Below are 24,571 nucleotides of genomic sequence, written 5' to 3'. Positions count from 1 at the left end.
ACACTGCAGTCAAGGGAAACAACAGGGTTGGTCATTCCGCTCTCTTATCTGCCCGGCTGATAGGTTGCAGGTCCCAGCTACCCTGCGAGCCAATACTGGTACTCCCCGTCAGCCAGCCCCACCTGCCGGCTCAAAGGAGAGGCTCAGCAAGATGGCCACCACGCGGCCGACGAATATCGGAGGACCGCAGAAGGCTCCCTCTGCAGCTACTTCACGCAACCCTCCTCTGACGAGTCACAAATCCATGAGCCATATTGTTGACCGCCAATCTAAGGCCACGCAGCCATGCCAAGGAAAGATGCAGGTGCGTAACTTCATACTCAGCCTACACTGTAAGCTCATATGATGTAGCAGCCTGCGACTCGAAAGAAGGATCGAAGTGAGATGCTGAAGGACATGGAGCAGGAATGGTCGGACAACCTGAATGATCTTATCAGGAAACTGCAGGCAGTCCAGCGGAGGCGGGTTGCATACTTCAGCGAGCGACTCGACCACTTTCTGGCAATGCCAACTTCGACCCAAAGGTTGGTTACATACTTGACGAGATCCTGCGACCTGAAGGAAAAATGGGATGGGTGAGCGGCAGAGGTAGAGGCTGCGATATTTTGGTATGAAGCGACCAATTTCCACGACAGTAAATTCGTGGAGACATGGGAGCAAGAGTCCGATTAACTGTTCTGGTATCACCGCACTGCGCAACTAGTATGACCGTTTTCAGCTTAGTAACATAGTCACCACAGTCGAAACACGTATGAAACGAAGTACCCCAAAAACATCCTGAGGTCCATCGATCCAAGGAGATGTTCTAAACATTTAACGACAAGAAAGCGTCCAAAGTTATCATACCAATTTAGTCCTCTCTTGTAGGGATTTGATCCTCTTTCGAGTGTCTCTTCTATACATTCGACGTTCCCTCCTTGTGCTCAATCTCATCCTGATAGTGTAAATCGCCTCTTTCTCGGTTCTCTGGATGCCAAGAATTCCGACAGGAGCCAGCACACTGGTAAGCGCCAACTGTGAAGATAATTCACCGCGTCTACCTCTTCAGTCACATCCTCCAACATTTCTATTTTCGATGGTACCGACAAACCAGACGCTCAGCATTATCAGTGAAACGAGGGTGGGCGCTTCTATGCCTTTTCGGCTTCCCCACTGACAGGAAGCAGGGTCCGATTGATGCGCTCCAGGAGGATGAGGGGATGTCGCGGGATATGCAATCCGGTGCTGATTGGGCGCAGGAGACGCTCTCCGGGAAGCCGCCAAAAAGCCGTCGTCCTCTGAAGATTCATGGATCTGGGAATACTTGCCGTCTATCGAGGTACTGGCGCATGCGTACGAAAACGACGCACGTGCGTGATACTACTTTCCGCCGCAAGTACATAAACTGATATCAGGTACTAGATTGCAGCTTCGAAGACCCCTCTGGAAAATATGGTAGCGGACTTCAAGGAGAGATCATTTATCCAGAACCGGGAGAAACTCAAGCGGGAGGTCGAGGTGGCTGACGAGAAGTTCGACGAGCCTGACATCAAATTCCAAGCTTTCCGTGCGGAGGCGGCGGAGTTGCCAATGGAGTTAGAGGAGGCGCAGAAGGAATACGGGGATTTCTTGGAGGAATACTAGTATGAAATGGTGCTGGAGTCACGCCGCCAGAGACTACGCCTTGGCGATATGTAGGACCTGGTGAAGGGCCTGATAACTTGCTCTGGTATCATTACATTGCACGACTAGTAGGTAAATGTAGTCAATCTAGTAACATGGTCCCGATAGTGAAAGATGCATGTGAAACCAAGTAGCCCAAAAAGTCCTGTTCTGTTAGTACAACCATACAAGGAAACATTCCAAGCATGTTACGACAAAGCCAAACCAAAGCGTCCAAGGTTGCAGTGTTTTTCTATTAAGGCCGTCCTTCTGCCCAATCCGGTCTGTCCACTAATACGTCGCTGGGATACTGCGTCAACATCCGCATTTTGGTCGAGTGCATCGCGTAGAACAGCGGACCACGCATCGTCAGTTGATCCTTATGGTTCCCGTCGAGAGGGTAGAGGAATGCGTCACGGACGAGCATGAGGTTGGTCTGGAATCGCTCGATCTCTTCCATCGTGTAGCTCATCAACACCTCCTCGATGCGCTGAAGATCCTTCCGCTCGATAGCGATCGACAGCTTGCTCCAATCCAGCATATCGTAGAATGGATACTGTGATGCATGGCCGACGAAGACCGGGATACAACCTCCGTACACCACGTCTTCTAATCGTGTTGCCCAGCCAGTCACTCCTTCAGGCAAGGGGCACCAAATCGTGTCATTCAATATAGCAGGGTACGACTCATAGTCGCCTAGCGAGTCCCAAACAGTCATGAGCCGCTGCTCAGTCTCGAGTCTTGGCGTGGCCACATCCTCAAGCGTGCGCAGGCGCTTCTCGCAGTTAAGCTTCCTACGCGTGTTTGCCCCTGTGCCCCAGTAGGAGCCCTTGAACGTGGCGAGCACGTTCCGCTGGCGCGCGGGCTTCACTCGCGCCATATCGCTGAACGCGGCGTACAGTTGCGGGCTGGCACATGTCCGGGGAGGCATAACGACGTCCTGAAGGGGAGCATAGCAAGGCGTGTTCATATCAGCCATAACCTGCCAAGCGATCGAGTCCCTCGCCTCCTTCGCTCGATCAAAGCGTTCTTCACGCGCCCGATAAACACTGTGTTCCCACCACATGCACGCGCCAAAATCGTGCGTGAAGGGGATGACAACTTTGTGCGGGTCCAGGCCGGGGATGGTCTCTCGCATGAATTTCCATTCTTCGCCAAACAGCCACTGAGCGCGATTCTGGTAGAAGGGCATGAAGATCATCTCTGCTTCTTCTGCGGGCACCGACACTTCCCGAAGGGGGAGTTCCATGCTCACGTCGGCAGAAAAACAGTGATAATGGCTGAGCTTGCTAACTTCAGCGCCTTCCCCTTCGAGCCAAGTCTTGAGCTGAGGCGTGTGCTCCGCAACGTGGATCTTGGGCCAAGGCTCGTTCGTGCCGATATAGCGCGATGCCTGAGGACGGAGGACGTTCCGCCACGAAGAGCGCTGGACCATCTCGAGGAGGGCGGTGGGGTTTTGCTGGGAGGGAGGTTCAAGCATAGGAGGGAAGGAGAGGGTAGGTAGGTTGGCAAATGCCGAGAAGGGGAACCTGCTTGCTGAAGGGCAGGAGGAGAGGACACACTGACAGTCTCCAGTATCGACACACACGGTCGGGTGGTCGCACATGTTCGTACACGCGGGGAGACCCGTGTTGCTCCACTCGCTCACGGGCCCCAGACGGGTCTGGATCCCATTCTTTCCCGTTAAAAGGTCGAGGCTGAGTGTTGCGAGATCGCGGCGGACCTTGTCTAGCGCTCGGGTCATCCGCTGACATTCGGCTTTTGGGATGCTAGCCGAGAACTGGGGCATAGTGCTCGTACGGAGGAAATCGATCGAGTGGTCCATAGGATCCTCTGCCGCGAACGGCCAGGGAGCGGGGGAAGGACAGCAGAGGGGTGTGATGCGGAAAGGGAAGATAGGGGAGGAGGCAGCGGACCAGGAGAAGTTGCCGTTGAACATGTTTGGCGGGGTGAGCTGGAGACCTGAGCCAGGAAGGAGGAGCTTGATCGCTGCCTGGGCGGGGTCCACTTCCACCTCCCACCAGACTGACGAGTCCCCGTCGTCTGCCACACCGTTGTGTACCGTCCCTGGCTCGTGTGTGTCGGGACGCAGGCCGAGGTACATGAACGGATAATGCCAATCCCTCAGGCGGATCATGAACTTGCCGTCCTCTTGCTTGATCGAAGACCAGAAAGGCGCAGCAGGGTAGGCGTTCCTTATCTCCAGCCTCTGGTTATCGGGCGTGAGCACACCAAGTCGGTTCTGCACGTCGGCGGTAACGTGTACCATACAGTCGTCGAGTTTCTCCAAATGGGTGTTGATCTCCAGATCGGGGGAGTGGGCAAAACACTGCTCGCCTATCTTCTGGCTTAAGAACCTCTGCGTGCGCTGCAAGTACAGCCGGACAAGTCTGAGCAAGCCCTCGTCGATCGACACCTGTGCGCGGAAGCCAAGCACCTGTTGGGCTTTCACCGTGCTCCCGACGTACTCGTCCGGGAACCTGTTATCCCCTCTCAGTCTCTGGATGGGCGACTTTGACCTTGCAAGATGAAGGAGCTTGTCGACCAGCTCTGGCGCCCGCTCGTTTTTCCCGTTGGCGACGTTAAACGCTTCCAGTGCTGTACGAGGCGAGCGACTGCCTGATATGGCAGTGCTGAGCCGCCGGATAGCGAGCATGAAAGCGTCGATACAGTCGTCAAGATGGAGCATGTCGAGGTTCTGCGCGCCGCCGACGAGCTGGATCGGGAGGTGGGAAAGCGCTTGAGTAGCAATGGAGGGAATAAGCCGTTCGAGGTGGTCGAATTCTCCTCCATAGACGTTCGATAACCGAAGGGCGATGGCGTGCAAGGATCCGGCTTTGCGCCCGGTTTTCTCTAGCTGGGATAGATGGTGTTCCAGCACGGACTCGGCGCGGAGCTTACTGGCGCCATAGACGTTTGCTGGTGTGCGATCGGCGTCTTCCGGTACAGGGAAAGAGCGGGCGTTCCCGTAGACTTCGCGCGATGAGGCGAGGACGAACCATGGTTTGGTAGACGTACGCAGGCCATGGGCGGTAAGAGCGTCAAGGACGAGCTGGGTGCCGCGCTCGTTGACGTCCAGGCAGTCGGGCTCGTTTTCCAAGCACCAGAGGACACGGGACACAGCGGCGAGGTGTACCACACCGACGACGTCAGGTGTGAGGGCTGCTGAGAGGGAGGTCTGGTTGCGTATGTCTCCTAAAACGACGTGGAGTGACTGGCGAGCAGCGGGGAAATCGAGGAAGATGTCTTCTAGTTCCTGGGGAGGGAAGACCAGGTCCAACACTGTTACTGGGGTGGATGTTGCTAGGAGCCGGCGAACCATTGCTTTCCCTGCACTTTGGGTTAGTGGGTGAACGAGGGATGGGATGGTGGCGTACCGATGTTGCCCCCACCGCCGGTGACGACGATCCTTCCTGAGTCTTTATGGTACACCTGCGGTCTGCGCGCAGCAGTCTGAAGAGACTCATCCTCATGTGTCAACCAAGACAGGTCCTGATTCCCACTTCCTTTCGCCAACCCCAACCCTCCTGTACCTGGACCAGCTACAGGCCACCTCCCCTGCCCCTGGTAAGTGAAATGCAGGGAGAAACTCTCTGCAAAGAATAGAAATGCCATGAGTACTCCTAGGCCGAAGACGCCAAGACCGAGCCATCGATGGGTGGCGCGGGAGGGGAGGGAGAGGGAGATTCGAGCGAGGGCGGGCCAGCGGGAGGAGACGAGGAGGGGGGAGGAGGTGCGGGAGGAGTAACGTTGGTGGGTTGGCATGGTGGGGGATGGAAGGGGAGAGGGAGGTATAGATGTTTTTCGTCGTGGGTGCTAGTGGTGGGTTGTGGTTGTTCTGATGCTAGTGGTGATACTGATTGTGCTAATGAGGAAAGAGCGAGGGTGAGAGGGATGAAGATGCAAGGCGGGCGCCTATAACGCCAAGAGAAAGATTTCGGATAAGATGTCTCTCAGGCTCAGCAAGGCAACAAGTAGAGTCCGAATCGTCTTGGATGCTCCTTTAGTGCAGCCACCAGCACAGCAAGAGGTGGCGGCAAGCAGAGAAGAGAGGCTGAAAGAAAAGCTGAGACAGAGCTCCTGACAGCCGCCGCAGAGTAAACAGGGCATCTTATCATGCCCATATTAGACAAGTCCTTTCAAGCTAAGAGCCCTTAGAGGCGGAAATCCTTTGGCGCCGAAGGTTGGTGTGGCACCTCCTCTCCCCTTGGCGTACCGAGACTCTGACGGAGGCGCCCGCACGTCATGTACCCTTCCGACCCTTCTTCGGAGAAACAAAGGCTCCATCGCCGAGGTACCGCATCTAGTCATATCCAATCATATCTGTTAATAGAGCGTAATATCCAGTCCGTACCAGATAGGATCAATAAGCGCCAGCTGGCCGTTCAACTCCGGCGCACACGGATTCGGCCGCGTGGGAACAGCCTGGTGTAAATTAGGCTCCGTGAGGGTTGTCGTGCCTGAAAAGGAGAGGAAAACTTAGGCCGGAGCCGAATTACACTCTCAACGGTCTAATTTTGCGATCTTGCCAAACAACCTTTTGGGAACCACAAGTTTGTATCAATGCGGATGTCCTGATTATCAGCAACACAACCCGCTGAAATGTCATCCTCGCAACCATCCCGGCTTCTCGCATCCACCGCTCCACTATCACAAGACATAAGACATAAGACACATGTACATCAAGGGTCCGTTTCCAAGCAGAAGACTAAACGCCTGTCCAAAGTCGTTTCACAGATATCCCATTGACATTGTCGAAAAAGATATCGATAGATGACGTCCAGTTAAGATACTTCCCCTTCCTATTGCCCATACTGCAGTCCACTCCCTTCCAGCACAACATCGTGCAGGTAGTGAAAGGCCCGCGTCCCAGCTCGCTCCCGCCTCCCGTAAGTGCCTGAACGCAGTAAAATAGTCTGATGAGCTCAGGATTGCACGCAGTTCCGACGCTCTCAACGAGTCCGAGGAAAAATCCTCGCAATGTACATTACAATCTCGGATTTGGACCCTTTCGTCACAATTTCTGCCAGGTACTTCGTTTGCATCGTCACGAGGATATAAGATCTGGGAAAATCATGAATATCTCTTCCCTATATGACTCCTCCCATCCCAGTTCCGTCTATCATCGTATTTCCGACGCGCGTCGTCAGGCCGATCCCATCGGTCGCGCTCATGCCACTGTCGCTCATCATGATCACTAGCATGCCCATATCTTTGGTCCCAGTATCCATAGTCCTGTCCGCGCCGTCCATTACGTTCGTTATAACGTTCTTCTCCATAAGCCTCCCCACCTCTCCGATCCGTTTCGAACGCGTTCGGGGAATGCATCTGGTTAATCCCCGAGCGGTATTGTTCTTCATAAGGGCCCGAACGGTACCCAGCTAATGGCCCAGAAGTATTGGATATTACATGCGGAGGGGGCACGCTTAGGGTATCAGTCCGGGCGACCCTCGAAAGCGGAGGCGGAGATGGAGGCCGCCCACCTGGGGGTGGGGGGAGCGGCGGGAGGAATGAGGTCGGTGGTGGAGGGGGGTGGGTGGATGGAGGCGGTGGGGGTGGTGGGGGAGATCCACTAGGCGGTGGGGGGACGTATTCGGAAGTCGGTGGCGGCGGCGGCGGTGGAGGAGGGGGAGCATATCCTGGCGGCAGGGCGGAGGATGACATACCCCGTTCAGGCACATTCATCCAGCCGGGTCTCTCGATGCCATGGTCCGAACCTTGAGTAGCACGAGCATTCAGAGTCTGGGAAGTGTCAGAAGTGTCAAGAGTCGTATATCCTCCTCTTTTGAACCCTCCCAACCCTGCTGATCCTAACGGTGCCGGTCCAGAAGGGTTAAACCCAACGGACGAGGAAACAGTATCACCACGAACAGCACCAGTACCAGCCGCGCTAGTGCTAGTACTGGAAGAGCCCACAGCTGCCCAGCCGGACTTCTTGAACCCCGAAGGCGGACCCGGTGCGGGCGCCGTAACGGTGGCCGCGAATGTTTTCCATCCTTTTCGTTGTTCCACCTCAGGTGCTCCTGGATCTGGGACGGAAGCTGGCGTGGCGCTAGTGGCTGGTGATGAACTATGTTTTGGTGCGGAAGAAGGGAGCTTGATCCCTGCTGCGGCTGCCATTTTCTTCAGCTCTTTTTCCTCTCTTCTCCGTTCCTTTTCTCTGCGAGCATCTGTGTCCGCAGAGCCGGCACGGCGCTGCTGTTCCATCACCTCCTTCATCCTCTGCAGCCACATTTCACGTAAGTCCAACTTCCAAAAGCAGAACAGAAAAAGAATTGGACGTACCTGCTTATGCGTATGCGAATAACTGCGCAAGTGCTCGTCGTATTGTGCAACATTTGCGTACTGCTTCGAGCACAGCTCGCAAAAGAACAGCCTGATCTGGTGCTTCACTTCCTCCTGCACGGCCTGTTGTCGCGCGACCATATCCTGCCACACGATCATCAGCACCACCCACGACGTTCATGCTCAGGTGGACCAAAACGCACCTCCCGAGCATGTTTCTCAGCAAGAGTTTCCCGGATCATGCGCTCGCTTTCCATCTCCCGTCGCCGCTCCACGACAGTCTGAGCAATCCGCAGTTCCTGACTGAGCTTTCCCAGTCCAAGAGAATCAGATTTCATGACAAACGGCACCGGTTCTTTCCTTCCTGCTCCTTGTCAACCACAACTCCAACAGCGAGAAAAGACTGCTCACCTTCGCCGGATGGACCCAAGCCTTCGCCAGCTTTCCACCCCATCTTGAGTAACAGCGCATGACCCTTATTCCCAGCTCCGAGAGGGGTATTAACCGTCACTCGCTCATACCCATACCCCTCATCGTCGTACGTCGTCAGCGTAACCTCTTTCTCCCTCTGAGGAGAAGGAGAACGCGAAACGAGAGAAACGTCGTCGTCTTCTTCCTCATCTGATCGCATACTGGAAGACAGTGGGGATGCAGAACATTTTAGTCGAGGCTGGACGAGCGGGCAGTATGCGCCTGTGTTTGGGCGGAGACGGGTACCTTGTCCTCTTTTCCTAGATCGTCTCCTGAGCGCAGAGGCGTAGACCTCTCGAGTGGAATAGCGTTCCACCGTGCTATAGATTGAGCAGACATGTTGTTTTATACCAGTTGTATCATAGGAAAAGTAAGCAAAATACCAAGAAATCAGAAGTAACAAGGGAGTGTTGGACAAAGAGGAGTTGTAATGTATAAGCTTGGCGCCTATTGTTTGCAGCCACAGCGGAGGCAAACTCCCTTATTTATTGAGGCACAATTGATGACATGAGTATACCACAGCAAGGGGTCAAGTATCATTATCATTTTTGGATTACAGCCTACAACAGGGCATACACCATAATGTGCATAGCACATCACATTCACCAGCAACACCAGAGAGTAAGATCACTCCGAACCAGAATCATCATCGCTCGAACTCTCGTCCTCCGTACTCACACTCTCATCAACATCCATGACCTGCCCCTGGGCCTGGTGAACATCCGCAGGCGCGCCGCTGCCGTTAAACATGCTCAAGCGTTCTTCTAGCATGCGGATCTTCTCCGCCTCAGCCGCTTCGTCCATACTCTTCCTCTTCAGTCCTCCCGTCGGGTGTCCCTTCCTGCCAGAAGCGCCCTTACCCGCATTACCCCCCGCGCGCCCGCCTCCAACAGCCACGCCCGAAGCGCGCATCTTGCGTTTTTCCTCCGCTTCGCGCTTCTTCTTAGCGGGCTCGACGACCATACGATACAGCCTGCGGATGACGGAAGGAGCGAGGATATCGATATCTAACTCGATTTCGTCGTCCGGTCCCGTAGGGTTCTCAGAGGACATCCCTTCCTGGATAAGTGCGAGTGCTTCGGTAAGCGCCTCGCCCTCAAGCTTGGGGATCTCCTCCGCCAGCTCGCGCTTCTTGAAAAAGTCCACAGGGCCATCTTCGTCGGACTCCTCATCCTTGTCCTTCCGCTTACGGGGCTTGGACGGGCCAGCAGTAGGAGTACCAGCAGAACCGGAGGGCTTGGGCTTCCGAGGCTTGGACGCTTTGGGCTTGCTGTCTTCCTTAGGGACGGCAGGGACGGCCTTCTTCTTAGCCGTCTTGTCCGCCTTTTGCTTCTGCAACTGTTCGAGCGTCTTGACGAGCCTAGCGACCTGCGCTTGCACACCGGCCATAGCCACTGTTGCATGGTCAGCATGAGTCTAGTTTTCCAAAAGAAGGACGTACTGTCCACACCCTCTTCGTCTTCGTCCTCTTCTTCGTCCTCCTCTTCTTCTTCCTCAAGCTGGTAAAGCGGCGGGAGCCCCTTCCACTTCTCGTCGAAGATCCTATTGAGCTCCTCGCCCGCCTCGCGCACAGGGCTCTGCGCAGGGTTGTACAGTCTGCAGTTCTTGATCATGAGCTTGAAGTCGGCGTGGAACTCTTGTGCGTTCTCGTACGTCTTCGACTCGAGCTTCTTTTTCATCGTTGAGAGGTCCATAGGCTTCTTGATGATTTTAGGATAGTCAGGGATGTTGAGGGCGACGTAGTCTACTCCTGTCAGCACTAATTCCTCTACAAAGTACGCAGACACTCACCAACAGGGTCATAGAAAGGATACGCAGCAGAATAGTACGACTTCTTAAACAGATGCTGCAAAACCGAAGCACAGAACTTGAGCTGCTCTTGCGTCCCATCATCCCTCTCCCTGCCCTTACCCTTCCCAGAGCGCCTCTTCTTCCCAGGCACAGCCTCGATGTATGGCAGGTCCCTAGAGGGCGGGGGATGGATCTCTCGCTTCGGGCGGACGACAGCGGTTGGGGTTTCGGGCGAATTACGCCGAATCACAGGGACGGCGATCGACTGCCTGCGCTGCTGTTTCGGGGGCACGGGATGGGCCGAGTTGGGGATAGGAGGCGATGGGTGAGAGGGGATGATAGGTGCAGACTGGGCTGCAGGGAGCACTGGCTTGGGTTCTTCGGCAGGGGGCATGCGTTCGGCCTGCTTGTCGAATATCTCCAGGAGGCGCTTGGCCATCTGAGACACTACGTGTGCCTCGCCGTTGAACTTGATAGCGTTGTCCACGATGAGCCTGACATCGGCGACGAACTCATCTGCGGTCCAATAACGTTTGCTTGGGTCGCTCTCGGTCGCAGATCCAGACTGTTTAGACTTGACAGCAGGGTTGGAAAGAGCAAGTTTCTCCTCGACTGTGCCGAGGTCCATAGGATGTTTGATGACATTATGATAGTGTGGGATGTTCAGGCCGACAGTGTCGACAGGCTTGAGGAAAGGGGCTGCATCGCGGTTCTTCTTCAGCTGGCGAATAGTAGCAGCGGCATACTTGTGCTGAGCGGCAGAGAAGGTAGAGACGCGCGGATGGAGCCCGTTCGTGTGAATACGAAGCTGCAGCAGCACATTAGCCAGATGCACAAAAAGGTACTCGCAGGAACTTACATCAGGTGTGGGTGTCAAACGTTGGCGCTTGGATAGCGGTTCGCCATTTTCCTGTCTCCCCACCTGGGACGCCCCATCAACGACCAGCTCAGCTTTAGGCGTCTCCACGTCCATCGCGTCCTCCACAGGGCTAACGACAGCATTAATCCCCACAATCTCAGGAACAACAGCAACTTTGACATCTTCCATCTCTTCCGCAGACCGTTTCATGCCCGACACGTCGTGCGCTTGGTGGGGAAGTAGTGTCTGACTCGACAGCTCGCTGGCGCCCAGCATCTGCTCGACGTTGTCTTCCTCCTCTCCTTTCCCCTCTCCAGCCTCGGCCATCTGCACATCATCCAACAGTTGCCCGGTAGGAGGGGGTGGTGTTCCCTTTGGTGGGGGGACGGGGATGCTGTTCGGATCCTGAGGAGTGTGTATTTCCGGGATGATAGAGACGGCATCCAGAGATGATTTTGGCGTTGGGAGGGGGAGGGCAGACAGCTCGAGAGGAGGATGGATCCCGTTCATGTGTGGCGGAGCCGACCCCGGAGAAGCTGCAGAAGCAGGAGCAGGAGCAGGAACAAGAGGGGGAGCGGATACAGAAGCAGCTTCCATGATGTAATCAGGTGAGACAAGTTACGAGTCAAGCGAGAAGGGGAGAGATGAGATCGAAAGTGGAAAGAGATGCGTCGAGCGGGTTTGGGGGCAGCGCGGCGTATGATAACACCTTGGTAGGCGTGGATACAGCGTGTTTCTCCGGCCTCTTCCGATTGGTTCGTGACAGAAACACTAAACACCGATAGTCGGTGATAAGACTGCCCAATAGAAGAGAGAGGGGCTAGGGTTGGGGTGTAACAAGAGGGGCTGCTCCAGGGGTCCTCGAGCGTCTCCGGGTTCAAGTGCAGGTCGCGGCGCGCGCGCGAGGCGCCTTATGTACGCGACTGGTCCGGATGTGCGGAGGCAGCCCGTGCAAAAACGGAGGCAATTCACGTCAGCCACGTGGAGTCCTTCTCGGGCGTGTGGTCCGTGCGCAGTAATAGTTTCTTGCTCGTACACGCCAAAGAAGTGACACGAAATAGTGTACAGTTACGTGTTATATCTAACGCTTACTCGTCCTCCTCCTTCTCCTCCGTCGTATCCACGTATTGGAAAACAGGCTTGGGCTGGTTCTGCCTCCACGCTACATGGCGTGTCAGTAAACAAACATACGGAAGCAGGTGGGACGCGCGCGTGAACAACGCCCTTCCCTGCGTGATGGGACAACGCACCTGCAGTCCAGATCGGATCCTTGTCCGCAACGTCGGCGTACTTGAGCAGTGCTTCTCTTGGCTAGAACGTAACAGTGAGCAAATCGTCTCGAGATGCAAGATGTAAAAGATGAGATGACGAGAGACGAGTCATGCATGGCTCGCTTATGTAAACTGCCACGTCGAGTGCGGGGTAAAAAAAAAACTTGACGGGCGCAAATCACAGCGGACATGACCGACATTTCAAACCCGGAAAAAAGGGTCCAACCAAACAACGGGGAAGAAAGACAGAAAAAACTCACATCCTCGTCCCTCGTATTGTCCCTGAACAGATGTTGGACAATATGCTGAGTTGCGCTTGCTCCCACTCGGCCGCCCTTGCCAGGCCCATGAACAGGTGCCATAGGCCGCCTCGTCTTCCCACCCGTCTCCATCCGCTCCTTGTCCCGGCGGCGCTTGTTCGGCCGCTCTGAGACGTCTCGCCCCATCCCCGGCTCTTCGGGAAGCAATATGGGGACATGCAATGAGGAGGCGTAGTCTTCTATTGTGCGGGATTTAGTGCCTCGGGGAACGCACAGCTTGGCGCCGTTGATTGAGTGCGTGGGAGAGTACAAAACGCGGATTGTCCCGTCCGCATGGCCACAGAGGATCTATGATAGCATCAATCAACACGTGCCCGAGGTCCAGAGTCAATCGCCGCACCTGGTTGATCTTGGGGTGCCAAACGACCCTGAGGATCCCCCGCCCACCAAGGGGCACCTCCCTCTCCAGCTCTAGGTTCTCCCTCTTAAGCAACAGCAGCTTGCCGCCGCCCAGCCCCGCCTCCATTTCCTGCTTCGTACCCTCTGAAGTCCCCGTGACGACATACTTCCCATCAGGGGAGAAGGTTACGTTCGTCCCGGGATACATCGTCGGCGCAGGAGCAGTAGCGACAGGGCGCTTGAATTTTCTCGTATCCCACACTAGAAAAATATTAGTGTGATCCACATGCGTGGGAGTAATAGACATACGCTTGACAGTCCCGTCCCCTCCTCGGCTGACGAACCCCCACCCGTCAACAGCGAATGCACACCCGTCGGTATCAGTGCCCTTCTCGTGCGCTTCCTCTGCCGACAAGTTGGGTCGTACGAAGTTGGACTTAGACGCCCAGAGGTGGATCGTACCGTCCGCGCATGCTGAGTTTGGTCAGCGGGGTTAGTGAGGAGATGGATGAACGTACCTCCAGCGATCATTGACCCATCGCGGTTGTACCCGCACCAGGTGACCTTGGTCCTCGCGCCTCTCTCCTTGCTCTTCACGACAATAACAGTCTTCTGTTTCCTTCTATTCTCCGCATTCCATATGCTGCGACTGTCAGCACGTCCTTCTCTAACAGTAACACCCACACTCACCGGATAGTCGAATCCGCTGAGCTAGTGATGAAGATATTCTCTTGCCAGGGACTCCAGCTGCACCCCGTCAGCTCACCAACGTGACCAGCCGTGTTCCTCATATCCCGGATATACATATCCCCCTTGATGAACTCTGCCTTCTGCTCTCCGTCCTTGTCGAACAGCTTCGCCTGTGTCGTGCCTGAAATACAGAGGAACGCGTCGCCGTAAGGAGAGTAGGCGAGCTCTCGCACTGGATAGGAGCCTGCGGGCTCCCAGGAGCGAAATGGGCGAAGGGAGAGGTCCATACCGCCAAAATCCCAGAGCTTAGCATCGTAGTCGTGTGACCCGGACACAACACGCGCACCGGAGGGATCTAAGGCGAGAGCAGAGATGGCCTGCACGTAATGATCAGCACTCTGTTGTGCATGGTTATCGCCAACGCACCTTGGTATGATCCTTTAACAGGATCTCGTGCGTCAACGGAAGATCATCCTCAGGCTCCAAGTCCTCTTCGTCATCAACGTCCTCCACATCCTCATCTTGTACTGCATCCCCATTCTCCTTAGTAAGTGCAGGCATCGGTCCGTCTTGTTCATCCTCCTGCTCAGCCTCATCACGCGTCCGCTTCCCAACAACCTTCCTACAGCTCGTAAACGTTCCCGTCTCCCTCCCTAAACAAAGACTCACCTTCGGGCCTTCCTCTACCTCCTTCGACGCCGGAGGTGCTGGGGATGGCTCGGCTTTGGCTGGCGTAGGCGCGGAGCGTTTTGTTTGCTCGAATCGAGCTGCTATGGAGGGCTTGGACTTCTGGGCCTTTCCAAACCCTGTTGGGAGGCCCATTGCTGCGAAGTCCATATCCATTTTGTACAGCGAGAATGATGTAGGAAAGGAGGTAACACAGACGGAGGGAGAGAACAGCGGTGGTTGGTGACTTTGGCTCGGCTCCTGCCCCACTTGAGTGGCTATGCCATAACTCCGAGGGGCCGGCGCTTGTTGCTCCGTCAGCGGTCCTTGGCCTCCACGGCCTATGTTCCCACCTGTCAAAACTGTCGTCAACGTCCTCTTGCGTTTGCTCTCCGACGACGATGTCAACACTCGCTCTACGTAGTTCTGTGCTTAGGGGGGCGTCGGCTGCGGCGAGGATGATCGCTGTTAGAGGATGTAGGAGGCTCTCTTCTGCACCTGCGAGAATAGCAGGGCCGAGTAACTTTCTTGCGAGCTCTGGAGCAAGGCAGGGTGTGGGGAGGATATCCCGGACTGGACTTGGATCTGGTATGTTATCTCCTACTATATGGATTGATGTGCTTATGGAAGGGTAGTCCGTACAATGTTCATCCAAACCGAGTCGACACCGAACGACGATTCGCTCAAGTTCATCCCTGGCGTAGCAGTCATGTCCGCCTCCTCTTCCAACCCAGGAGCATCCACAACAGCCGAGTTCCTCGATACGCGTTCCGCACTCGCCTCCCCCCTCGCGCTACGGCTCATGGGGATCGAAGGCGTTACACATGTCTTCTATGGACCGGACTTTGTCACTGTCAGCAAGAGCAGTGAGCACCCTTGGGCAGTGCTCAAGCCTGAAATATACTCCATCCTCATGGAGCACTTCACAAGTGGGACCCCGCTTTTCCGGAGCGATGAGGACCGGGATGCGGCTGGACCGCAGGATCTGAGGATAACAGACGATGACAGCGAGGTGGTTGCGATGATCAAGGAGCTTTTGGAGACCCGTGTGCGCCCAGCAATCATGGATGATGGAGGGGACATCGAGTTCCGCGGGTTTGAGGAAGAGTCAGGTACGGTCAAGCTGCGGTTGAAGGGGAGCTGTAGGGGCTGCGCGAGCTCGTCAATCACCCTCAAGAGCGGGATCGAGCGCATGCTGATGCATTATGTGCCTGAGGTGAAGCTCGTTGAACAAGTGGTGGATCAGGAGGAAGCGGTGTCACTGAGCGAGTTTGAAAAGCTCGAAAAGAAGCTCGAGGCCAAGCACAATGCTACCGGGTGAGCTGCCTTGTTCCTTCTAGACCGGCATTCTGATTCTGATCCTGATTCTGTGCAGGCTAGAGCAGTACGCCTCAGTATAACACGGATCTTGCTCGCTAGACATAACCGCTGTATCATGCTATAGTCTAATTATTTCAGCCTTTCCCCTTGCGGTCCCTGTGGTCTATGCCTCGGCCGTACATATATGATGCCGACAGTCGCCCCGATGTCTTTCGATGTCCGGTGTAAGGGGGTATGAACACGTTCCATACACGCTCATCAGGCGTTGTCCCGCGGCTTGAACTCCATCTGTTGATGAGATATTTGATTGCGCCGCTGCTCTTTCTAGTATTTGGTTGCTCTCAAGCAGTACCGAACAAGTTTGCAATGCACTGTGTTCTCTGCATCTAACTCTCAAACCCTTCTGTGATTCTACTTCCAGGAACACCCAACCCAATGCCCTGCGTCCAACAACCCGTTACCCCTATCCAGCTTTGTTCCTCGTCAACCTCTGCTAGCAACGGCCATCTGCTCTGCTTCTGCAGCTTCGCGCCCACCCGATTTCGCGGGAGGACGACGTCATGCCTCATGCTGCCGCTGTTCTGGTGCACAGGCATGTGCGAACATTACATTTGGCTTACGTTGAGCTTATGGAAGGGTTGCTATTCCTAGTAGTTGGCACTGGACAGCGTGCCAGAATCAGCAACAGGGGCTTTTTCAGTAATGCGTGAGGAATACTCGCTTTTGTTCATTTCGATGAAACTCTGTTTGCTCGCTGGATCTGGACTGGTTGCGCTCTTCTATGGACTGCTTTCACTTCTAGCATGCGTCTAACCCGTCTAACTTGCCGTCGCGTACTAGTACATACCGGAAAAGCACAAGTAGCAGTGCATTAGCCGAATATCCCGCAGCAACCTGACGTCTGCGGTCTATAAATACTTGCCTACCAGCTCGTATCCAGCCCAGAGGCTCGCAACAACCGCTCGTCTCTACTCGTCAGTCAACATGTTGCTCACTGCTTCTCTCGCTCTTGCACTCGCTGTCCCTGCCTTGGGACGCACATTCACGGTGTACAACGGTCCGCTTTCCCTCTCCTTCTTTCTTCCTTAGCTCACGTGGACCAGGATGCCCATTCACAATCTGGCCGGCGATGTTCACCCAAAACCCGGCTAACGCGCCCTCCTACACCACCGGGTGGGCCGCAGATGCCTATACCGCCGTATCGTTCTACGTCCCAGACGATTGGCAAGCAGGTCGTATCTGGGCCCGGAGGGACTGTACGTTCGACGGCTCTGGGTCTCCTAATACCTGCTTGGATGGGGGTTGCAATGGTGTGCACCTAACCAATGTGTTGTTATATTAGCTGACAGCTGGATAGGAGGGCTAGTGTGCGACCCCTACGCCGGCACGGGCGTGCCCCCCGCCACGCTCGCAGAGTTCACGCTCTCCCCTACCGGGTTAGACAACTACGACGTCTCCCTCGTGGACGGGTACAACCTCCCCATGAGCATCACGAACAACGTCGGCTGCCCCCAGCCCGCTTGTGCAGTGGTGCGCCTCTCCTCTCCCTTCCCCGTAGACTCTCCTCACGGTTTCTAGGATCTCGGACCTGGATGCCCAGCCCCCTATCAAGGGCCATACGACAGCACTGGCTTCCCCGTCGGCTGCAAGTCGGCATGCGACGTCGATCCTGACCCTAGTAACTCCCCCGCCTGCTGCTCGGGACAATACGACACTCCGGAGACGTGCCCCAGTTCGGGGGACCCGACGTACAGCTACTTTAAGACGAACTGCCCGAATACGTATGCGTACGCGTTTGATGAGAGCTCGGGGACGGCGTTGTGGAGTTGTCCGGGGACGAGCGCGGCGGATTGTGAGTGCTGTGCTGTGATCTCATTCTTGAAGGTCTTTGCTGACTGAGAGACAGATACGATCACTTTCTGCCCGCCAGCGTAAGGTGTTCAATTGCACTGGGCTTTGTACTCCCTCGCACTCTTTCAAGGCGCTTGAGAGTTCTTATATACCAGAAATGAATACGAGTCGTTATGATTCCAATGTTGCTCTAAATCTAGCCGTAAGGAATCAAGTAACACAACCGGCTGATCGCCAGCTGATAGAACCACGTGCTCTATGACTGAACACATGGTTTTGATGTGAGCTCCCGCCAACACTACATTGGCATTCTGGGGCTGCAGTGCTTCATCTCACGCTCACACTCCGTACAAGTATTACACTGCATTTCAAGCAAGGGGAGGCGAATATACTCGCCATGGGACGACACCTGTGCTTGACAATGCCGTACACGCGTAAATAGAGACGTGCCGCTCCCGTGCCCGCTCCCACCTGTGTCGCTTCATCGCCAAAGGAGCAATCCAAATCATTGTGCAAATGTCCAAACCGCATCAGGCAATGATACCGTCTTCCATAGATCGTACACTCCCCTTCAGCCTAATGCGCAGTCCAACTGTCTTCCTACACAGCCCTCCTCCTGCTCGTGACAACCCCCTCGCTCGCACTCCCGCTATCCGTTTCCGGTTTTCTAACCTTCCTCAACACCCTCGGTCGTGGCTGCGCGTTCCTAGGTTTGGAACTCGCGACAGGCATAGGAACTTTCGGGAGCTCTTTTTCCCACTGTTCTTTCAGGCTTGGCTTGCGCTGGTGCTTGCTCCCGCGGAGGAGGGGGGGCTCGAGTGAGGGGGACGTCCCGTGTACGTAGTCTAAGATGCCCCAGATTCCACTGTTCTGGTGTAAGTATCCCTCCAGCCTCTTAGGAGAGAGAATACGTACAAGTTACAAGTTCCCCGGTTGTAGTAGTGCGCTTCTGTACGGCTGCTCAACCCCCCAGCGGGTCCCCACAGCCCCTGGTAGCCCGAGAAACGGACTACATCTACCACGCACTGTGTGCCCAGGATGAGCAAGAAGGTGAGGATATGACTCCTCCTAAGGAGAGGGACGAGGTATGTCGGCAAGAGGGAGAGAAGGATGTAGTCAGCTGGGTTCTGCGCACGCGCGAGGAGCGGCGTCGGAGGATGGGAATGATGTTGCTCATGAAGGGCAGGGAGCGCGTAATGCGTGAAACGGTGGAGGTAGTAGTATGCTGCTGAGCTGACGAGCTGGGAGAGGAGAAGATCGTACGCCATCGTTGGGAGGAGGGGGAGGGTGACGCTAACCGGAAAGAGACCTGGGCGGGTGTACACCGCAAGTGCGTGGAGGGAGATTCCGATAGCATCGTTTATCCCTGCACGGAGCAGGAGCCATGGGATGGTAGAAGGGAGCATGCGTACGGAGCTTGGGTGAAACTTGCAGCTCCCTGCCAGGTCGGGTAGGAGAAGGTCGAACGCTGTCATCCCTAGCGCTGGGATCCAGAAGCATACAAGACGGATGAGCAGGACGGCGAGGACGGATATTTTGAATGCGGAATGGGAGAGGACGAGGATGAGCCAGGTGAGGTAGAAGAAGAGGGCGTTGAGGGATGTTAGGGTGTAGGACGAGAAGAGGGAGGTGGGGGGGAGAAGGGAGAGGAGGGCGGTGATCAAGGCAGACATTATTGATGAAGTTAATCAGGATGTTGGCCCATGTGAGTCCGGGTGAGCTCGTCGTCCTAAACTGCGTGCTCGTCGTCGAGGTCGATGAGCTCGAGCTGCAGCGCGTCGAAGAGAAGTAGAAGTTGTAGTCACGTGGTCAACAATAACAGCACTGCCACTCCCTATAAGGAGAAGACCCTGCCGACTATGGACGAATCCAACGCAACGGAAAGTTTCACTCAAAGTGCATAAAACCTTCGCGGAAAATAAGTGTATCTTTTCACTCCCCTTTCCTCTTCTCAACAACGACGATGGTGATGGCGACGTTATCCCTGTCGATGAGGAGAATGACCCACGTGCACATCCACATACCAGCGCTTACCTCGCACGTGCGCCCACTCCCTCTTCGGGCAGTGCTGATTGTCAGACGTCACAATTCGCACAACGCCCGTTCATCTACTCGATCGCAGAATGCCCGCTCCCCGACTACCTCCTCCTCAACACCTCATGCAGTCGTCCACAAGCCTATGGACTCCGCCCTCCCTCCACCCCCCGACGCCCCGCTCGCGCAGAAAGTCGCACATGCGTGGAGGACGACAGAGACCAAGTGGTACCCCTTGCCCCTAGCGGTGGGCGCGCTGCTCCTCGTCGGGTTGGCGTGGAAGCATGAGTATCAGAGGAGGCGACGAGAGGCAGAGGTGACGCTCAGTGGAGACGGGGAGGTCCTAAAACTGCAAGGGCCGTGGCAGGTGCGTCGTCCCTATCATTCCTCCGTCAGTTACTTCTTACCACGCGCAGGTCCACGTACTAGGTGCCCTTCCGCTACGCCAACTATCCCGTTTATGGGGATGGCTAAACTCCCACGAACTTCCCCTCTGGCTTCGCCCCTACGGGTACGGCTTCTATGCCTGGCTATTCGGTGTCAATCTAGAGGAGATGGACCCCGCGGACCTGAGTGCGTACAGGAGCTTGGGAGAGTTCTTCTATAGGGGGTTGAAAGACGGTGCGAGGCCGATTGCGGGTACCGAGCTGGTACGTCTTGCCCCTACTTTTAGAGACTGAGCTGAGCTGGAGCTGATTGCACGCAGGTGTCTCCCTCGGACGGGACCGTCGTCCACCTGGGGGAGATTCAAGCCAACCGCCGAATAGAGCAAATCAAAGGTGTTACCTACTCCCTAGATGCTCTGCTCGGGCGAGGGCAGTCCTCAACCCCCGTGCTCTCTCCTTCCCTCCCGCCAAGGGAAGGCACCCAAGATTCGGCCTTCGCAGAGATAAACGGGATCCCCTATTCCCTAATATCGCTCATGGGCTCTCCTTCCTCCAAGCCGCCAAACGCGCCTCACCGGCCCGCCACGCCCATAAAGGCGCAAGATCAAGGCGACCGGGCTATCCACCAGCCCGTAGGGGAGAAGGTGCACCACAGCGTGCAGGTGGCGCAGGAGATGGGCGCTCAGGCGGTTACGAGCCTGGGTCACACCGTGAGGGAGGGGAACAGTCTTTTTTACATCGTTGTCTATCTCGGGCCAGGCGATTATCACCGGTTTCACAGTCCCGCCAGCTGGGTCGTCGAGAAAAGGCGGCATTTCTCTGGTGCGCCCCCTCCCTTACATCCCTCACCCCGGTTGACCTAGCGCTCCAGGCGAACTATTTTCCGTCAACCCCTGGCTCGTCTCTCGCCTCCCGAACCTCTTTGTGTTGAACGAGCGCGTAGCCCTGCTAGGAAAATGGCGACACGGGTTCTTCTCCTTTATCCCCGTCGGCGCTACGAACGTTGGGTCGATCAACATCTCCTTCGACACTGACCTGCGTACAAACGCGCACTCTGCACCTCCCGTGGGCACATTCGTAGAAGCGAGCTATTCGAGTGCTAGCGCTTTGTTAGGAGGATGGCCGGCGGTGAAGGGCGAGGAGATGGGAGGCTTTGCTTTGGGGAGCACAATTGTGCTTGTGTTTGAAGCCCCGCAGAGGTGGGAATGGAGCGTCAAGCCCGGGGAGAAGGTGAGAGTAGGCCAGGCGCTGGGGGATCATGCGCATTAGAGGGAAGGATACTAGGCAGGTGTGCACACTGTAACATACCCAGGCTGAATAACACGCCTTCTATATCAATTATAGCCATGGAAGTGGCATACACGCGTATGAAGCAATCGTAGACCCGTTTGTGCTTGGGGAAATGGATTACACCCCCCAGGAGAGGGTATTCGTTTACTGGTATCTATTGAGTTAATCTGAGTTGCGCTGGGAGTTAACCGCAACTTGTAATGGAAAGACCGGCGTTGTTTCATGTTCGACAAGGAAGAAAAGCCATGAGGTCCTGCAGAATGTGTATCAATCAAGCTAAGCATACAGTGCTCGACTCGTTCATCGGAGATAAACCCCGGCAGTGGGCGATAACGCCGACGCCTCCATCCACCGTCGACAGAGCGTGATGGAGAGGTCGTTAGCTAGCACACGAGTCGACGACGACGACAACAACAATAACATGTCAAACTCGCTCGCAACGTTGCTCTCATTCCCTGTCTACGCCCCAGATGCATTCAGCAACCTCAAGCCCACCCTCGCCAACATCGACAACGGTTCACCCGAGCCGCCTCGCAAGCAAGCGCGCACTTCTGAACTTGGGGCAGGAGCGAGTCGACTCGTCAATTCCGGAGGGCCCAGGAGGATAGGAATCAAGAATGCTAGTGGTTAGTATCTGCTTTTTAGGCGTGTTGCCATGTTGATGAGAACAGTACCGCACCATATTACTACTGCCACGGGCGATGAGCGCGACCTTCTGAGGCGGACGATCGTCACTCTCCTCCAGCCCCGCCCTCTGGCTGACACCTACCCTCCACAACTGACGACAACTTTCCGCACCCTCGCGCTTACATGTGAGAAACTGGTCGCTATCCAAGGTGCGGGCGAAGAAGTGTATTCGGACGTGAGGAGCGAGCTGGAGCGGACCGTAGGGCTGATAGGGCGAGAGCTGGGGGAAGTGATGCATGGGAGTGGGACAAAGGCCGCGGGAGTCCAGTGGTTATCAGAGCTTGTAGCACGGTGGGAGGCATTTGACAAGAATCTTGTGCGTTGCTTGCTTTCATTTCTGGCGCAGCTGACCGGGAGTGTAGGGCCTCGTGCGCTCGTTCATGTTACACGTCGACCAGACGTACGTCCTACATCAAGCTCCGGAGAAGCTTCCTGTGCTGTATGTCTACTATGTGGTAGTACTGCCCATGGCTAACTTACATCAGGGAGCTCGGTCGGCAGATCTTCAAAGAGCGTATCTTGCAACACAGTGACTTCCAGTCCAAGATCCAATACGGGATCGAAGATTTCCTAGCACAAGAGCGTGCAGCTCCGTACGCCCTTCCCCATCCCTTTGGTCCAACTAACAGCCTAGCAGGGAGCGCAACACATCCTATCGCGAGCTGTTCAAGTCGCTTTCGCATATCCTCCTCACGCTGAACTTGTACGATGTCCTCCTCCGCCCCTATCTACACAGCACGAGCACGCACTACGCGCTCCTCCCTTCTAGCATCCCACACACGAATAGCGAAGAGGCGCTCGCGTATCTCACCATGGCAGATAGCAAGATCCAGGAAGAAGTTTCCCGAGCGGAGGAAGTGCTCAAACTCGGCGGGGGGACAGACAGGGTGCGGCGAGCGGCCGAGGAAGGGCTGCTCGGCTCAGGGCTAATGGTGGAGTTGTCCAAGCTGGCTCTTCCCAAGCTGCTCGAGGACCGAAATATCACCCAGCTCAAGCTTGTGTACTCCCTCGCCGGCCGTCTGTCATCCCTTGCTTCCCTCCGCGTCCAGTTCACGCAGTCCTTCGGCGCTATCGTAGGGGGTATCATCCGCCCTCAACCTCCCAGTGCAGAGTCGGATGAGAAGATGATCTCCTCCCTCCTTACTCTACGTGAATTCGCCGACGAAGTGACCAGAGCCGCCTTCTCTGAAGATCCGGACGACCTAGCGGCTGAGAGGACATGGAGAAACTGTGTTCTGGATGCGTTCGAGAAAGGCTTTGCGCTCAGGGTGAAGAAGCCGGCGGAGATGATCGCCAAATATATCGATCAGGCGATGCGGAAGGGCCAGAGGAGCGCAACGGATGAGGAGTTTGAGAAACTGCTCGATGAGGCCCTGGGGTTGTATCGGTTTACTAAAGGTCGGTCGGTCCCCCCAGTCGGGTTCATGAGCTAACGTGGATTGCAGATCGGGATGTGTTCCGGGAGTACTATATTCGCGCATTGGCCAAGCGTCTGCTGTTGCAGAAGAGCGCAAGTGACGACTTTGAGATGAACGTGCTCAAAATCCTGATCGACCGTGAGTGACCACTCCAACTTCAAAGCATTCATGTTCATCAGCTCACTGGCTGGGCAGACGATAAGTTCTTCGAGAAAGGCCACGGGATGTTCAGCGACCTCGCCCTCTCCCGAGACATGATGCGCGAGTGGCAGAACCTCCGAGCCGACCGTGGGCAGGAGGAAGAGAACATGAACGTGATGGTCATGCAACATTCCAATTGGCCGACATACGCGCTCGGACAGGTCATCCTGCCCAAAGCGATGGAGCGGTCCCTCACGTCATTTTTGGCGTTTTATAAGAGCAAGCACGCGCAGCGGAAACTTGATTGGGCGCATTCGCTCGGCACTGTCACACTCACGGGACGGTTTGAGGCTGGGACGAAGGAGCTCAGCGTCTCACTGTATCAGGCTGTCGTGCTTCTCTTGTTCGAGGACGGCGGTTCGCTTACTTTCCTAGAGATTAAGGAAGCCACGGGGATTGAGGATAAGGAACTGCGTCGAACACTCCAGAGCTTGGCTTTGGGAAGAAAGAGGGTTATCACTAAGATCCCACATGGCAAGGAGGTAGAGGATACGGATGTGTTCGAGTACAACGCCAAGTTTACGGATAAGAATCGGAGACTGCATATCAATTCTATCCAACAGGGAGAGACGGTGCGTTTCATCCCGCGTCCCGCGCTTGGTGTTCTGATGTTAATGGCGCACATGTACAGGCGGAGGAAGCGAAGCAGATCGAGGATCATATCGAGGAAGATCGCACGCACGCACTGGACGCCGCCATCGTGCGCATCATGAAAGCCCGCAAGCGGCTAGCAAACAACAGGCTGATGGAAGAAGTCATCGTTGCGGTGAGGGCGCACTTTGTCCCCCAACCGACGCAGATCAAGAAACAGATCGAGAGCCTTATTGAGAGGGAGTATATTACGCGGAATGAGGGAGATAGGAACTTGTTTGAGTATGTTGCGTAGATGCGGCGCTGTTTTGTTTGAGATGGTATGGGATTAGTCTGCTTGCTTGGGTATATGCGAGAATACCAGTACATCTGCTAGCTAACATAAACCTGGATGGACGCCGTTGATGCGTGCGGCGAGCACCAGCCGTGCCTTAGTTAGACTGGGTGCCGTATATCCAAA

General features: G+C 55.5%; 10 protein-coding genes across 10 annotated transcripts; 5 read left to right on the top strand and 5 right to left on the bottom strand.

The window, feature by feature from the left end:
- Positions 1 to 151: 151 nt before the first annotated feature.
- On the top strand, positions 152 to 766 carry DACRYDRAFT_24026 (uncharacterized protein; the record flags this gene model as incomplete). Its single annotated transcript, XM_040773510.1, has 2 exons — positions 152 to 304; positions 355 to 766. 2 exons carry the CDS (start codon positions 152 to 154, stop codon positions 577 to 579), a joined length of 378 nt encoding a protein of 125 aa, XP_040625804.1. The 3' UTR covers positions 580 to 766.
- A 293-nt stretch (positions 767 to 1,059) lies between these two features.
- DACRYDRAFT_24025 (uncharacterized protein) lies at positions 1,060 to 1,861 on the top strand. Its single transcript, XM_040773509.1, has 3 exons — positions 1,060 to 1,120; positions 1,167 to 1,349; positions 1,402 to 1,861. The coding sequence occupies exons 1-3, from the start codon at positions 1,076 to 1,078 to the stop codon at positions 1,621 to 1,623; spliced, it is 450 nt and encodes a 149-aa protein (XP_040625803.1). The 5' UTR covers positions 1,060 to 1,075; the 3' UTR covers positions 1,624 to 1,861.
- Positions 1,862 to 1,897: 36 nt separating this feature from the next.
- DACRYDRAFT_110241 (uncharacterized protein) lies at positions 1,898 to 5,406 on the bottom strand (the record flags this gene model as incomplete). The annotated part of the gene is made up of 2 exons (XM_040769029.1): positions 1,898 to 4,971; positions 5,019 to 5,406. The coding sequence occupies 2 exons, from the start codon at positions 5,404 to 5,406 to the stop codon at positions 1,898 to 1,900; spliced, it is 3,462 nt and encodes a 1,153-aa protein (XP_040625802.1).
- Positions 5,407 to 6,714: 1,308 nt separating this feature from the next.
- DACRYDRAFT_118217 (uncharacterized protein) lies at positions 6,715 to 8,557 on the bottom strand (the record flags this gene model as incomplete). The annotated part of the gene is made up of 4 exons (XM_040770544.1): positions 6,715 to 7,863; positions 7,927 to 8,070; positions 8,130 to 8,290; positions 8,338 to 8,557. 4 exons carry the CDS (start codon positions 8,555 to 8,557, stop codon positions 6,715 to 6,717), a joined length of 1,674 nt encoding a protein of 557 aa, XP_040625801.1.
- Positions 8,558 to 8,931: 374 nt separating this feature from the next.
- On the bottom strand, positions 8,932 to 11,672 carry DACRYDRAFT_82707 (Bromodomain-containing protein). The gene is made up of 4 exons (XM_040776586.1): positions 11,048 to 11,672; positions 10,189 to 10,996; positions 9,839 to 10,141; positions 8,932 to 9,791 (listed from the first exon to the last, which is right to left on the bottom strand). Exons 1-4 carry the CDS (start codon positions 11,642 to 11,644, stop codon positions 9,025 to 9,027), a joined length of 2,475 nt encoding a protein of 824 aa, XP_040625800.1. The 5' UTR covers positions 11,645 to 11,672; the 3' UTR covers positions 8,932 to 9,024.
- Positions 11,673 to 12,068: 396 nt separating this feature from the next.
- Positions 12,069 to 15,783, bottom strand: DACRYDRAFT_24023 (WD40 repeat-like protein). Its single transcript, XM_040773508.1, has 11 exons — positions 15,709 to 15,783; positions 14,969 to 15,650; positions 14,337 to 14,921; positions 14,094 to 14,285; positions 13,668 to 14,044; positions 13,496 to 13,620; positions 13,287 to 13,451; positions 12,979 to 13,238; positions 12,579 to 12,926; positions 12,298 to 12,358; positions 12,069 to 12,209 (listed from the first exon to the last, which is right to left on the bottom strand). The coding sequence occupies exons 3-11, from the start codon at positions 14,508 to 14,510 to the stop codon at positions 12,136 to 12,138; spliced, it is 1,776 nt and encodes a 591-aa protein (XP_040625799.1). The 5' UTR covers positions 14,511 to 14,921; positions 14,969 to 15,650; positions 15,709 to 15,783; the 3' UTR covers positions 12,069 to 12,135.
- Positions 15,784 to 16,611: 828 nt separating this feature from the next.
- Positions 16,612 to 17,588, top strand: DACRYDRAFT_82702 (thaumatin-like protein; the record flags this gene model as incomplete). Its single annotated transcript, XM_040776585.1, has 5 exons — positions 16,612 to 16,710; positions 16,757 to 16,963; positions 17,011 to 17,183; positions 17,232 to 17,505; positions 17,560 to 17,588. Exons 1-5 carry the CDS (start codon positions 16,638 to 16,640, stop codon positions 17,586 to 17,588), a joined length of 756 nt encoding a protein of 251 aa, XP_040625798.1. The 5' UTR covers positions 16,612 to 16,637.
- A 482-nt stretch (positions 17,589 to 18,070) lies between these two features.
- DACRYDRAFT_101538 (uncharacterized protein) lies at positions 18,071 to 19,177 on the bottom strand (the record flags this gene model as incomplete). The annotated part of the gene is made up of 2 exons (XM_040767564.1): positions 18,071 to 18,369; positions 18,420 to 19,177. 2 exons carry the CDS (start codon positions 19,175 to 19,177, stop codon positions 18,105 to 18,107), a joined length of 1,023 nt encoding a protein of 340 aa, XP_040625797.1. The 3' UTR covers positions 18,071 to 18,104.
- A 506-nt stretch (positions 19,178 to 19,683) lies between these two features.
- On the top strand, positions 19,684 to 21,193 carry DACRYDRAFT_82699 (phosphatidylserine decarboxylase; the record flags this gene model as incomplete). The annotated part of the gene is made up of 4 exons (XM_040776584.1): positions 19,684 to 19,905; positions 19,955 to 20,188; positions 20,245 to 20,746; positions 20,796 to 21,193. 4 exons carry the CDS (start codon positions 19,684 to 19,686, stop codon positions 21,191 to 21,193), a joined length of 1,356 nt encoding a protein of 451 aa, XP_040625796.1.
- A 1,637-nt stretch (positions 21,194 to 22,830) lies between these two features.
- DACRYDRAFT_56322 (uncharacterized protein) lies at positions 22,831 to 24,406 on the top strand (the record flags this gene model as incomplete). The annotated part of the gene is made up of 4 exons (XM_040775369.1): positions 22,831 to 23,299; positions 23,347 to 23,457; positions 23,515 to 24,092; positions 24,152 to 24,406. 4 exons carry the CDS (start codon positions 22,831 to 22,833, stop codon positions 24,404 to 24,406), a joined length of 1,413 nt encoding a protein of 470 aa, XP_040625795.1.
- Between the last annotated feature and the right edge of the window lie 165 nt (positions 24,407 to 24,571).

This window comes from Dacryopinax primogenitus (genome assembly GCF_000292625.1).
Source record: "Dacryopinax primogenitus strain DJM-731 SS1 chromosome Unknown DACRYscaffold_17, whole genome shotgun sequence".
Classification (NCBI taxonomy): Eukaryota; Fungi; Basidiomycota; class Dacrymycetes; order Dacrymycetales; family Dacrymycetaceae; genus Dacryopinax; species Dacryopinax primogenitus.
The sequence above is the reverse complement of the archived record's forward strand: the minus strand, read 5'-3'. Positions and strand labels throughout refer to the sequence as shown.